At 41.0% G+C, this 14,775-nt stretch overlaps 1 protein-coding gene across 1 annotated transcript in view; it reads left to right on the forward strand.

The window, feature by feature from the left end:
- Positions 1–14,024, forward strand: part of plxnc1 (plexin C1) — a 36,914-nt gene extending 22,890 nt beyond the window's left edge. The window contains exons 19-31 of the mRNA XM_077006776.1: positions 333–454; positions 696–894; positions 3,193–3,345; positions 4,429–4,597; positions 5,105–5,205; positions 5,511–5,586; positions 6,429–6,463; positions 6,976–7,071; positions 7,301–7,464; positions 7,884–8,034; positions 8,125–8,265; positions 8,413–8,487; positions 11,790–14,024. Coding sequence (XP_076862891.1) covers positions 333–454; positions 696–894; positions 3,193–3,345; positions 4,429–4,597; positions 5,105–5,205; positions 5,511–5,586; positions 6,429–6,463; positions 6,976–7,071; positions 7,301–7,464; positions 7,884–8,034; positions 8,125–8,265; positions 8,413–8,487; positions 11,790–11,894 — 1,587 coding nt within the window. The 3' untranslated portion in view covers positions 11,895–14,024. The remainder of the gene's footprint in view (positions 1–332; positions 455–695; positions 895–3,192; positions 3,346–4,428; positions 4,598–5,104; positions 5,206–5,510; positions 5,587–6,428; positions 6,464–6,975; positions 7,072–7,300; positions 7,465–7,883; positions 8,035–8,124; positions 8,266–8,412; positions 8,488–11,789) is intronic.
- Positions 14,025–14,775: the final 751 nt, after the last annotated feature.

A 14,775-nucleotide genomic window follows, 5' to 3' on the forward strand; every position in this document is an offset into this window, starting at 1 on the left:
ACCCACGTGACCTCGAGACAAGGCACAGGTGTAACAAACGAACACGCTCACAAACAACCCACACCCACGGAAGTACAAACATGGACATAACCGCACGCAGACGACAATATGACACGCCCACAGGGAAGGGTCCGGAGCTGTTCCGTGACATGTGCTCTTTGTTCTTCTTACTATTTTAGAACTTAGGACTTCTGAATAAATAACCTTTCATGGAACTAAATGTAAATGAATTCAACCACATGGGTGATGCAGGTCAAGTCAAAGTTGCACTGGTTTGACACTTGTTGACATTTTGGCGCCTGTGAAGCATTTTTGCCTGTGTGTTGTGTCAGGTCGCGAGAACGGAGCTGGATGACAGATGCCAGGTTCTCTCCACCCTGATCCGAGATCAGATGTTCCTCACATGTTTCGTCCATGCTTTGGAGGAGCAGAAAAACTTTGGCATAAAGGACAAGTGAGTCTGATGCCTTGGTTACAGACATATCCTCCCAAATACTAAAGGAACTGATCCGAGAATTAGTGGTAATTGACTGTTTCAGTTGTATTATGCTTTTACCAGCCTCATTTTTACTTTTTTTAAACTTTCATTTTATTCAATTAAATTATACATTTGTTGAGATGATGCTAAGCTAACTGCTGGTAATGGTCTTGTTAATTGTGTTAACTTTGACTCTTTCCTTCCCAATGTCCCTCAGGTGTACAGTGGCATCTCTGTTGACTGTAGCTTTGCACAGTGACCTACCATACCTGACCCAGGTGATGGAGAACCTCCTGCAGAGCCTGATGGATCAGCCCAGCAACGCCCAGCCCAAACTCTTACTGCGCCGCACAGAGTCGGTTGTAGAAAAAATGCTCACCAACTGGATGTCTATCTGTCTCTATGGCTTTTTGAGGGTTAGTTTCGTTTCCTCCGGAAATATAGAAAAACTAAGTGTGGTTGGAGGCCTTTTGTTATTGCTTACTGTTTGGTTGATGGATGAACTTTCAAATGCTTAGTTGTAAATACATGGCATGCGTGTGCGTTATTACACGTGCATGTAACGTCAGGGGTGTCAGTGAGCAATAAGACAAATGTATATGCTGAGTAGAGCGAGGTTTACTAAGGGCAATTCCGTAATCAAAGTCGGGTTCATGGTCCAGGTTCATATAGCCAACACAGATACTCATAGTGAAAAAACAGAACTGAACAAACTAGCAGGAAATGAACAAAAACACTAAGGAAAATGAACAGCAAAATACTAGAAACAATTGACTTACACTGGACAACCAGTGTAAAAAAAAACACTACGTACATACAGTTGTGATCAAATTTATTCAACCCCCACTGAAATAAAGTGTTTTGGCCAGTTTGACATTGATTTTGATCATTTCAGTCATCTTATTTACAATTATATCAAAGAGGCACTTATAAATTAGACAAACATAACATAATATTTATGATGGAATAACCACAAATGTCTTTACTGTGCTCACATCATTATCAGTTTTATTCAACCCCCTAGTGACATTATTTTTTAGTACTTAGTACAACATCCTTTTCCAGTTATGACAGCTTTCAAGCGTGAAGCATAGCTTGACACAAGTGTCTTGCAGCGACCTATGGGTATCTTAGCCCATTCTTCATGGGCAAAAGCCTCCAGTTCAGTCACATTCTTAGGCTTGCGCACTGCAACTGCCTTCTTTAGGTCCCACCAGAGGTTCTCAATTGGATTTAAGTCTGGTGATTGCGATGGCCACTCTAGAATGTTCCAGCCTTTCATGTTCAACCATGCTCTAGTGGACTTGGATGTGTGCTTCGGATCATTGTCCTGTTGGAAGGTCCAACGTCTCCCAAGCCGCAGGTTTGTGACTGACTCCATCACATTTTCCTCCAAGATCTCCTGGTACTGAAGGGAATTCATGGTACCCTGCACACGTTGAAGCTTTCCTGTACCATTAGAAGCAAAACAGCCCCAAAGCATAATTGACCCCCCGCCATGCTTCACAGTAGGCAAGGTGTTCTTTTGTTCATAAGCCTGGTTCTTCCTTCTCCAAACATAGCGCTGGTCCATTGTCCCAAACAGTTCTAATTTAGTTTCATCTGACCACAGTACACTGTCCCAAAACCTTTGTGGCTTGTCCACATGACTTTTGGCATACTGCAGTCGACTTTTCTTGTTCTTTGGAGTCAGCAAGGGGGTGCGTCTGGGCGTTCTGGCATGGAGGTCTTCGTTATGCAGTGCGCGCCTTATTGTCTGAGCTGAAACTTCAGTGCCCACATCTGACAGGTCTTTTTTCAGTTCCTTAGCAGTCACGCGGGGATTTTTCTCCACATTACGCTTCAGGTAGCGCACAGCAGTCGCGGTCAGGATCTTCTTCCTGCCACGACCAGGTAACGTTTCCACTGTGCCCTTTAACTTGAACTTGCGAATGATACTTCCGATAGTGTCTCTTGGAATATTTAACAACTTCACAATCTTTTTATATCCATTGCCATTCTTGTGAAGAGCAATAACCTCTTCTCTTGTCTTCTGGGACCATTCTCTTGCCTTCACCATGCTTGGAAACACACCAGTAGATGTCTAGAAGGAGCTGAGTATCACAGTCCTTTTAAATCTGCCTAATTGGTGCTTATCATGCTTGATTGCTGCTCGTTGACATCCACAGATGTTTTCAATACCTGATGGAAAACACTGGAATGAACCTCTGTTCTTAGGAGTGGTAGTCGTAAAGGGGTTGAATAATTGTGTCAATGAAGAAATCACAAAAAGGCCATTTAATACTTTATGACAAAAAAAATTGATGCTATCTTAGTTGCATTTAGTTCTTTAACAAGTCCTTGTAAGATTTCATTATGAACACAATTACAAATGTGCACTGAATTCCATAAAACCCTTCGCAGCATTGGGGGTTGAATAAATTTGATCACAACTGTACATTCAGAAACTTACGAAACACAACCAGGAACTACGTTCACACATTCAATAACTACGTTCACACACATTCACTAGAATGATTGATAATCATGGGGCGGGGTTACTAATGTCATGGAAGTGGCAGAAGAAACACATGGGGACACATGGCTAGAAAAACAGACACATGGCTAGAAAAACAAAAGGTACACTTGACAGATGGGGGCGGGCCTAGACGTGACATGCTAGTGCATGGGCATGTGTGTGCATGTGTGTGACTGTGTGTATGTTCATTTCCCAGGGGTCAGTTGGGCAGCCTCTGTTCCTGTTGGTGTCTGCCCTAACACAACAGATTTCTAAAGGACCAGTGGATGCTGTGACAGAGAAAGCTCTGTACACGCTGAATGAAGACTGGCTCCTGTGGCAGGCTCAGGACTTTGACTTCAGCCCCCTGGTTTGCATCTTCTCATCTTCTGCTTCATGCTCAGAAGTGATCTGATGTCATTTAAAACTATAGGTGCAACGCTACTAAAAATACTCAGTTAAATGAGCATTTGAAGTATCACCATGTATTCATACATTACTTATACATTACTTGTTTGTTTTACAAGGTTGGAGAAATTTTATTCCATAACAGTTAAAAAGAGATGGACCTTATCTTTGACTCTACTGCATTTGCCTAATACCTATTTACATCGGTAAGATAAAACTGTGTGAATAAGGTTTAGGCAAAAAGAAGAACTGTGTTTGCACTGAAAATCATTTCATATTAAATAACCTGTGTGACAAGGAAATACACCTACAAACTTATGAAAACATTGCCTTAATTAATAATTAAGGCTACACATCTATTTTCTATTCTACTCTAAAGTTCTATTTTTCTTAATATTCTTAGTTAAAGTTTAGTGGAATACTTTCATTTTTAACATTTCAAAGAATTTCTATAGTTCCACCAGGTTTTACAACCTGTTACAAATCATGTTGTGTTCCTATTCAACATTACTATACAGCCTGAAAGAACCTTTCTCATGGGTGCTGCATATTAGTCCCCTGGTCTCGCTGTCCCCGCAGTGTGCACAACGGCTACACACCGCACATGTTTCAAACTTGTGTAATATGCTGTCTCTGTTTCCTGCACAAGGAACGTTTCTCAATCACTGAATGAGCTCCTTCTTACAGGAAAGGTTGAGGCACACCACGAAGAACCTTCGGGGCACTTAGGCACTCTCCAGGACTCAAGAACATGCATTTGGCTTTTAGTGTGAAGCATTCGATGTTGAGCAAAATAATGCTGAGATGCAGTGTGCTTTTGTTCATACAGTATATGCCTCTGTCTGATTCATGAGCAATTTTTTTTCACTTTGATTCTTTTTATAATACTGGCTTCGTGTGGAATCTTGCAGTTCATTACTGTCCTGCACAAGTTCAAACGGGCAGTTCTATCCCCCCTTCAAATCTGTAATCCACTCTCTTCAGTGCTCAGCTGAGCAGTGTACAGCCAGGTTTAAAATGCAACCTTCTGCTTCACCTTCTTCAGAAGTTGAAGGTGCTGTTTGCTGTGGGTACAGAGGGAGAGGTCAGCGAACCCCTGGAGGTGAAGGCCCTGAGCTGTGATACCATCGAACAGGTGAAGGATAAGATCCTACAGACTTTCCAGCGCAAGTTCGGATTCTCATATACGAAACAGCTCCGAGAAATTGACATCGGTTAGTATGCTTGCAGAATATTAATTCATCTAAAAATATATATTAATGTAGACAAATGCATAATCCACCAAATGTTAAAAAATAAAATGAATTCAAAAGCTACTTGATAGTAGTAGAATTATAAAATTGTTGTATCAACAAAAGTTGTATCAACAATAGTTTGCCATAGCAATACTGTTGACCTAAAAGGATAAATCGCCAAACCACAGTGCCACAATAATGCAAAAAAAGCAGAATGCAAGTAGCCTTGCATGATAAGTTAGAAGCACAGATGTGCTCGTGTCCATAACACTTTTATAAACCGTGATCACTGACTATAGTGATCAGAAATACACTTGTTTGTCCTGAAATTAATGTGTTATTTTGCAATGCCACAGAAACTGCTGAGCAATGGCGTGCCCTTCCTAATCAGTGTAGTTAGTATTCCACTGCTGCTCAGAAAAACGTACTTGAGGCCATGATGCGTCATGCCTGCTGTGTGTTTCTGTTTTTCTGCTTTACTGGAAGAATATGAGAAGGAAGGAAGTTATGTGCCTTTGGAGGAAGTTGATGGCAGTTCAGAAGTGCAGGGGGAGGTGACCATGCTGAACACGCTGAGACATTACAAAGTGAGTATCTGTTACACATCTTTAGTCCATGTAGAGTTTAGCTGGCTTAGCTGGAAACCACAAACGGTCATGAATTTGGCAACCCCTGCATTTTTTTTTGTGCATATTTTATTTTGATAAGCAGCTCACACTACACACAAACGTAGAAGCTCTTTCCGGCCTTTTGTCCTCGTTTTCGGCCTGTTAGCATGCAGCCTTCTGTGCTCTGAGACTAAAAGCATCAGAGCATGTGACACATCATTAGCTCACCATGCCAGGCCAGCTATGTTTCGTGTCAATGCCGTAGTGCTCATTTCTCCTCACAGATCCCAGATGGGGCTTCAGTTAAAGTGTTCACCAAAAAGGTCCATGCTCCCCTCAGTCCACAGACAAGTTTGAAGGGTGAGTGTAATGCTGAGCATACACTGTAATAATGTGAAAAAAATATGTAGGTTTCTTTTGTGGGGGTGTGTGCATGTGCTCCACCTCAGTAACTGAACATGTTGCACCCTGTGCTTTTGCTATATAGTCCTACGGTTTTGGGTTTAATATGGACATTTAAATACACAAATGAATACTTGTACAGTACTTGTATGCAACCTATTAGAATGTAAAGTTTTAATAATGTTAATCACTGTTTAAACCACTAAACCACTTGTTGGCCACGTTAAATGTATGTGCTTTTCTCACTTATCTCACTTCTGTGGCCACTTTTCCACATTTAGTTTATGTTCATAATTCCAGTGTGTGCTGTCTGTGCTGCTGTATAGGTTGTATATTCCAAATGAGACCAGTAGAATTCAGAAGTCAGTACTTGTGTAAGCCACTTCCAGGAAGGTGTGGCACCACAGGATTTGACAGTGGGATTGGAAATATAGGCAGACAGCTATGGGCAAGACTGGAATATTATCTATTAAGAATATGTTCTTTACTGAGTAGTCCAAGAACAGGTTATGTTCATGTCAGTGAAAGCAGTTGTGTGCCTCATATCCTTAGCATTGTGTTGGCATGGTCAGGTTAAGAGTACATTTTGTTATTACTCATATTCATACTACTATGAATTGTTTAGCAGCTACAGTGAAACTAATATGATAAAAACTATACTGTTAGTTTCAGCACTGAGGAGAGTTAATATTTACCTTCAATTACTGAAGGTAAACGTCAATAATAAATTAACCTGACATTCACTGTACGTACATGGGAAATGTGTTTACTTTCTTTAACTTCTTTTGTTGGTGTTACAGATGATCAGAACTTCTCAGTCAAGTACTTCCACCTGGTGAGTCTCATTTCTAAATATTACTGTATACACACAAGTGGAGTTGAGTTTGACAATGTATGTGCATAGTGGGTGTGCTTGAAAATGTTCTTTCAAAAACAAAGGCTTTTTGAAAGCTGGATGTAAGCATCTTGTGTACACTGAAACCATGACTTGTGGACTTGGTAACCCATAGCAGAGATACTGTAGATGTAATCGTAGCTGGACACAACTCTCCTAAGTACTCTCTTAAGTACACTCTTTAGTATGCTCGTTTTGGCACAGCAGTGACGTTTGGCCAGAGCAGGACTCAGACTCTCATGTCTTAATGTATTCTGTTATGTTTTCTTGATGGTTGGAGTGCAGTAATGGAGTGTTGAGGAGTGTCTCATAAATTAATGACATGAGCATATTACAAACATATATGGATATTCTGTGCATATATGAGGTCATCAGTAAAGGTGCTTAAAATAGCACAAATCTGCGGAAATGTATTACTTTGTTTATTGTGTTGTGGTTGTTTGGCCTGATAGATTGACCCAGACATCGATAAGGATGAGAGCCAACACCCAGAAAGGAAAAAGCTGAAACTTAAAGAGATCTACCTCACCAAATTACTCTCAACCAAGGTGGGACCCATTAAATATATAAGTTCACAATGAATTAATTAATTCAGTGATTCTCAAGGCAGGTCCAAACATTTTTGTGTTTTCTGAATCAGTTCATGCATGACTAGCTAATAAAAGTACCGAGCCATACTACCTTATGGTAAACAAATCACAATACTGCAAGCATAAGATATAAGTAGTGACAGAGGTAGTGCATCTTTGGAAAGATATAATCTTTTGTTCATCTCAGGTGGCAGTGCACTCATTTGTGGAGAACCTCTTCAGGAGTATCTGGGCAATGCCCCACGACAAAGCCCCCCAAGCAGTCAAGTACTTCTTTGATTTCCTGGACACGCAAGCTGAGAAGAAAAAAATCACAGATCCAGATGTTGTTCACATCTGGAAGACAAACAGGTGTTGAATGTTCTGAAGATGTTACGTTTTGCGACATAGAATCTGAGTCAATTTTGTAATCTGTTCTCATTTGTGGAGTGAGTTTTGTCTGAGTTTCATTTTCATAATGAAATGTACAGTCATGTCATTAAAGAAAACAGAACAGAGAACAGTCATAGATTTACTTTTAAATTTATTTATTTTTTTAATGAGCTTTTTAGTGTTTTTAAGCTAGTTTGGTATAACCTTTTTCTGTATGTACATTAATTTAAGTATATAAATTTAGATTTTGGTTAATCTGTTATCACCTTCTGATATGGTGGGGCATGACTAGGCAAACAGAGGGAATCTATGCCATTCTTGTTCACACGTAAAAAGTGAGCACCGATGCGGCATTATTTGCCAGAGCTCCCAGTGACCACCATGTCTTTTCCGTCCAGCCTGCCTCTGCGTTTCTGGGTGAACATTTTGAAGAACCCCAACTTCGTCTTCAGTGACCTGGAGAAGTCGCCTCACCTGGACAGCTGCCTGTCCGTCATCGCCCAAGCCTTCATGGACTCTTTCTCCCTTACAGAGCAACAGCTGGGGAAGGTAATCAGAAAGTGACTGTAGAGCCTTAAGAGATTCCCAAGCCCTAAAACCCTAAAGCCTTCTTATGCCATTCCTCTTTTGTCATAACAGCATGCACCAACCAATAAACTGCTGTATGCCAAAGACATTCCTCAGTACAAGCAGGAAGTGAAGACATACTACAAGTCTGTGAGGGAACAACCATCAGTGAGCAGTCAAGAGTTTAAGGCTTTCCTGCAGGAGGAGTCCAAGGTCCCATGCACACTGAACACATAAAATAAGACATGTACAGGCAAAGTATCTGTGTTGGAAGAGCCTGTTTGCAATGTGAACTGGCAAGCAAAGCTCTTACTTTGTTGGTTGAAATGGATATGAACAGGTTTTGTCTATTTCCCACAGAAACACGAATATGAATTCAATGAATCTGCAGCTCTACGTGAACTCTACAAGTACATGCAGCTTTGCTTCACTGAGGTATGAGATTACCTGAACTCACTGTGACAGAACCATTCAGAATTTTTAAAGGATTATTACATAATTGCTGAAGAAATTCCAGCTGTTTTCAGAAGATTGTTGCACTTTCATGATTGCGCTTTGGTAATCAGATAAACACATATTGCAAAAAGAATGCTGAAAATACAAAAGTAATAGGGTATCACAAAGCTAAGATGCATGTCCACTGGAGCAGAATTAAGGTGTGTTGGCAGTTGGTTTGAGGAACACCAAGCTCAAGTAGACCATTGTTGGTTACAGTTCATTCTGTTTGGCTTCTACTTCTGCTTTGCCTGGAAGCCAATGAGACCAGCAGTTCCGTTCTGTAGCACCCACTGAAGTGGTAGACATTTATTAAAGAAGGTCTTAGCTTTGTATTTCTGCAACCTTTTATTTATTTCCTTTTAATTTAATTTTCAACTACAGAATTGGTCTGTATGAAAGCTGTATGTCTCTGGTTGCCCAACCTACATGGAACCACATTTCTTAAAAAAAACAACAAAAAAATCACATGTACATAAATAAGTTTTCACAGCCTTTGCCATGACACTCAAAATTGAGCTCAGGTTCATGCTGTTTCCACTGAGCATCCTTCATCCTTGACAACTTGATTGGACTCCACTTGTGGTAAATCCAGTTGATTGGACATGATTTGGAAAGGGACACACCTGTTTATATAAGATCATATAGTTGACTGTACATGTCAGAGGACAAACCAAACCATGACATCCAAGGAACTGTTTGCACATATCTGGGGAAGGATACAGAAAACGTTCTGCAGCATTGAAGATCCCAATAAGTACAGTGGCCTCCATCATCTGTAAATGGAAGGCGTTTGGAACCACCGGGACGTCCTTGTGCTGAACTGCACAGCCAGTCTGAGTGATCAGGGTAGAAGGGCCTTAGTCAAGGAGCTGACCAATAACCCAAGGGTCACTCGGACAGATCTTCACCATTGCTCTGTAGAGTGAGGAGAAACTGCTTGACATCCTGCTTGGAGTTTGCCAAAAGGCAACTGAAGGGCTCTCGGATATTGAGAAACAAAATTCTCTGGTCTGATGAAACAAAGATTTAATTCTTAGGCCTGAATACCAAGCACGAACCAGGCACTGCTCATCATACTTCACTGTAGGGATGATATTGGCCAGGTGGTGATGGCACCATCATGCTGTGGGGTTGTTATTCGGTCAGGGTCTAAGGAAAGATGAATACAGCAATGCAGAAAGACATCCTTGAGGAAAACTTGTTCCAGAGCACTCTGGACCTCAGATTGGGGCGAAGGTTCATCTTCCAACAACCCTAAGCACAAAGACAAGACGACTAAAGAGTGGCTTTGGGACAACTCTATGAATGTTCTTGAGTGGCCCAGACAGAGCCCAGACTCAAACCCGAATTAACATATCTGGAGAGATCTGAAAATGTCTGTGCTCCAACACTCCCCATCCACAGGGGCGCAGATGGCACTGAGGACGGGGGGGACATGTCCCCTCCAGATTTATATTGACCCCATCCGAAATCTAGCATCTACAAGCATAAACGTATATATTGTACAGCTTGGTCCCCCTCACTTCAGAATTTCCATCTGCGCCCCTGCCCATCCAACCTGTTGGAGCTTGAGAGGTTCGGGAGAAACAGCCCGAAATAGGTGTACCCAAGAATATAGCATCAAGTTTTGAGCAAAGGTTGTGTACATGTGATTTTTTTTGTTTATTTTTGAGGGAAATGTTTTAATCCATTTTGAAATAAGGCTGTAGCATAACAAAATGTGGAAAAAGTCAAGCCCTGGGAAAACATTCTAGATGCACTGTGTCTAAATTATGTAGCAAAGCCAAACTGATAGCATAAGAAGCTTAGTTAGCAAGTGTGCGGTTATGAGGGTTCAGACACACCAGTCTCATTTCCCTCCTCTCACTTCAGTTTTAAAAGTCACCTTTTCCCCTTTTCTTAGTCTCTGGTGTTTTAAAAGACACTATATCAGCAACATTTTTATTTTAGATTGACAGTAATTTTAAGATTAGGGTATGATTTTTTACTTTATTGAGCTTAGATCTAAGGTTAATTAAGCTCAATTAATATTTCAAACTTTAGCTCCTCAAGTTTTTTTGTGGTGAGAGTGAGGTGTCTTGTCATGTACTGTGAAGGGCACACCTGGCACACACCTAGGAAGGAACAAAACCTTTTTTTTTTTCTTAAAAACCCTGCCATATATGTTACAGATGTGTGTGTTATAGCCCCATGCTGGCCTGCCCTACTGGGCCTGGAGTCATTGAATGCTCTTATGTCTGGAATTGCTAACATGAACCTGATATAGGCCTGCAATGCTGATAACGCACAACACATGAAGAAAGTTTGTCTTATGGTGTGAGATGTACAATATACAGACATATACAAGGTCTTAGAAAAAGTTAAGGAGGCTAGGCACTATTATTGTAGTGGGTTTCTGTAGTTTGATTAATTGATTAGTAGTTCAGTTTAATTAGTTCCTAAGTGCTTCCACTTTTCAATAACCCCGCTCACAGCTGATAAAGAAATATCCATGAGCGAAGACATTTGCAGTGGTGGAATTCTATTACAGTACCATGCTCAATTTCAATTAGCTCTTTAGATTGACCCATTCTTTTACAAGTGTTAGTAAAGGCAGACTGTATGGTTGGTGCTTGGTTTTATATTCCTGGGGCAATGGGACTGAACGAAACACCTGAATTCAATGATTGAGAGGTGTGTCTTGTCCATATATGTGTATGTATGGAGAACTTTATCATCTAAGGCAAGTTCAATTTTGGAAACATACAGAGGTGTCAATTCCAGGTTCAGAAAGTACTAGTCCTCACCAGGATTTTGCTCAGGCTTCCTGGATTGTGTTGATTCCACTAATTTTACCTGGATTGCACTAATTAGAAAATCTAGCAAGCTTGAGCAAAATCCTGGTGAGGACTTTTACTTTCTGAATCGACACCTCTGGAAACATAAGTTTAAAATTGCACTAGTAGCAGACCCTGTGAGTTGTGACACAGTTGTGTGACCCTGTGAGTTGTGACACAGTTGTGTGACCCTGTGAGTTGTGACACAGTTGTGTGACACTGTGACAGTTGTGACAGTTAATTCTGGTAACGGTGTGAATACAGGGTGGCAACTGCATTATCCTGTTATTTATAAACTGATAGCCCACATAGAAAAAGAGGGAGACATTAGTTTTAAGAGAACTCATTCTTAGTCCATCAAAACAGAAGTGAGCTAATCCCTACACTATTTATATATATATCTGTGGTTTCCTCTTTGGACAGATTGGCCAGAAGCTAGAGCAGAAAGGTGCCTCTCCTAGACTGAAAGAGAAGATGCATCATGTGCAGGAGCTTTCTGAGAACATGAAGAGAAGCGCGTGGCTCTGATCTGCCTTCGAGCCTCCTGTGGCCTCCCGTCCTACTGGCCTCCCCATGGCCTCCCCGCCTGTGGCCTCCTCAGCAGCGATTGGAGCAGCTCCCATCACAAAAGGAGTCTGGTTGAATCTTTTCAGAGTAGATGTGCCCTTGCCTGTATCGGACATTATAAGCATGAGAGGCAATGAGGAGCCCTGGGCGTGACCCATATACACCCTGCTCACTGCAGGAGGGTCCACTGCAGGATCTAGTTCACACATTCTGCTGATCAACGCACATGAATAGATATTTTATGCAGCATTATATTCAAAATAAAATATTTTCTCTAAAGAGTCAATAGCGCAATTTTAACATGTAAAAATATTTTATATGATATCCATTAACCATGGTCCCACTAGAGCAGGGCTATTCAACTATATTTTTCTGCTAGCAAGATTTGGCAGAGAGCTCTGATCTGTGGGCCAGACAATTTTCAGACCTATAGCAATACTGTCATAATGGATGTAAAATTGAACGAACATAAGTTCGTAAACGTAAATTCGAACGTAAATTTCGACACAGTGTCGTAAAATGTTGCAAATAAAATGTTTAATTATACGGCGGTTTGTCAAATATTAATTATTATTTATGGGGAGATGGGCCGCGGGCCGGTACAAATTCATTAGCAGGCCACCAGTTGAATAGCCCTGCTCTAGAGAGTGCTACAGAACTATACAATGGTGTATTTCCACCTAATTTTGTGGTAGCCTACATAAATTAATGGTTTCAAACTTGTCTTGGTCTCAGCATTATTTGTAATCCGTCATGTCTTGGGCAGTGATCATTGAAAGGGACTTTTGTTTTTCTTTTCCTTCATCCTAATGAACAGGTCGTTCCTGGGAGCGGGTGCCTGTTGAACTTCAACCTTTGTGTTTTTACTTATTGAAATGTTTCATTGTGAATGGGACATGCTAAGCTTTTCGAAACTACTTTTGGTCATGTTCAAGAATGTAATCTGTAGCATTTATTAAAACATGTTAATGAATACTGACTCAGCTAGGGGTCCACCCTGTTGTGTACATGCTCATAATTATTTGAAAGCCGTAAGGTTTAAACTGATGGGCAACACAGACGTTATCTAAGATCCAATACGCTCCTCTTCAACTTTTTAGTGACTTATTAAATGTATTATTTGTTTTAAATTGTATAATTTTTTTGTCTTACAAGCACAGGTTTTAAATTTTTTTGGAAAAATGCATGATAGAATTCCGAAGCTCCAGGAGTTTGCTCGGTGGTTATACCAGTCCTGCTCTGGCAGCTGTTTACCTTCCAGTTCTGGGCATCGATCCGCCTCGAGTGGCGAACCCCACCAAGACCAGGACTGGAGCTTCTGAGGAAGCCCCCACCCCCCTCTCCTCCTCCCTCACGGCCCTCTGTGATGGTAAGGTCTGCACTGGAGGAGCTGGCATGTCTTACGGAGGTGGGGAGATTCTAGCTTCTCCTCCCTCTCTGCAGGCGATTCCCGAGTATGCCCAAACTCCAGTGCGATTTCCCCGAGTTGTCAGCACTGGGACTTTTGTTAGCTGGCAGGAGAGAGAGGGCGGTGCCACTTCTGCTTTTTACTGTGCTTCCCCTTTGGTATACGTACGAGGGTGAAGACAGGACACTGAGACGAAAGCAGCATGAAAATCAATGTGGCTTGTATTTAATGTAATAATAGCGCTTAAGCGCAAAAAAATAACAAACATGAACACAGGTGAGATTAAAATGTGATTATTTAAAATTTTTATCTTTGTAATATTTCTTATCACAAAATGTACCTTTGAAATTGATTAATATGAGATATACTGGTGAAGAAAACTACATGTGAAGAAATGGGAATTGTCACGTTACAGCCCCTGACCCCTCCCCTTTGGGCATGTGTTTATTTTGTCTACGTCTAGTCGTCTGCATCTGTGGATCTTCGTGGGTGTGGTTGTGTCTGAGTGTGTTCATCGGTCTCACCTGTGGCTCGTCTTGTGATCACTTGGGGCTTATGTGGTTTGTATATTTAATGTGCGTTTGCGCAGTGTCCCATGCTCGTCTTTGTTAGTGTTGTTTTGTATATGTTATACGTGCACTGTCTGTGCATGTTTAAAAATAAAGTAACGTCAGAGTGTGCAAGAGTTGCCTCGTCCTTCTCTCCGCACCGCACGTCACAGGAACCAAATGATAAAAAAGTACAGTGTAAGACACTGAAACCAGTCATTAAATTTGATCATGCAAAAAGCAGCAAACATAATGGATATTATTAAAAACTATAAAATATGGCAAACAGCAGCTATTAAAGAGATTATAAGGTTAAAATCCACTAAAACAATTTTAACACCATAACACCATGTGAAAGCATTAGTAACTGGTCATCTTATAATCAGCTGATAGTCTTTCATATACTTGGCCAAAAGTATTTCTTACATCCTATGCAGTGCATGTTATCCACCATGACACTGCTGAATGATACCAACGTATGCTTGGTTGACAAAAAAGTCACCAGAACCACAGTTATTGGTCAGTGGTGTGTGGTGACCTCTAGCTTCCTTTTGGTGTGATCGTGTTCAATTATGTAAACGTTGTCGAGTTGACAGAATAGTTTTTGTTTCAGTTTTATTTATTAACATGTAACACAAACACATGCAGGATGAAGTCTGAACAAGAACTGACAGACTCAGACTAACACACACACTTAAATACACGAACACAAGACATGTGTTGTACATCACGGGACAAGGAACATGTGTCAAGAAAAACGAGACAAACGCTCTGATGGACACAAACACAGGCGCACATGGACACAGATGAACATAAACACACACACAGACATGAAAGAGTCAGGGGCTGTACTGTGACAGTCAGGAGTTGCAGTTATCACGAACAT

Source organism: Brachyhypopomus gauderio, chromosome 5 (assembly GCF_052324685.1).
Source record: "Brachyhypopomus gauderio isolate BG-103 chromosome 5, BGAUD_0.2, whole genome shotgun sequence".
In the NCBI taxonomy this organism is placed as follows: Eukaryota; Metazoa; Chordata; class Actinopteri; order Gymnotiformes; family Hypopomidae; genus Brachyhypopomus; species Brachyhypopomus gauderio.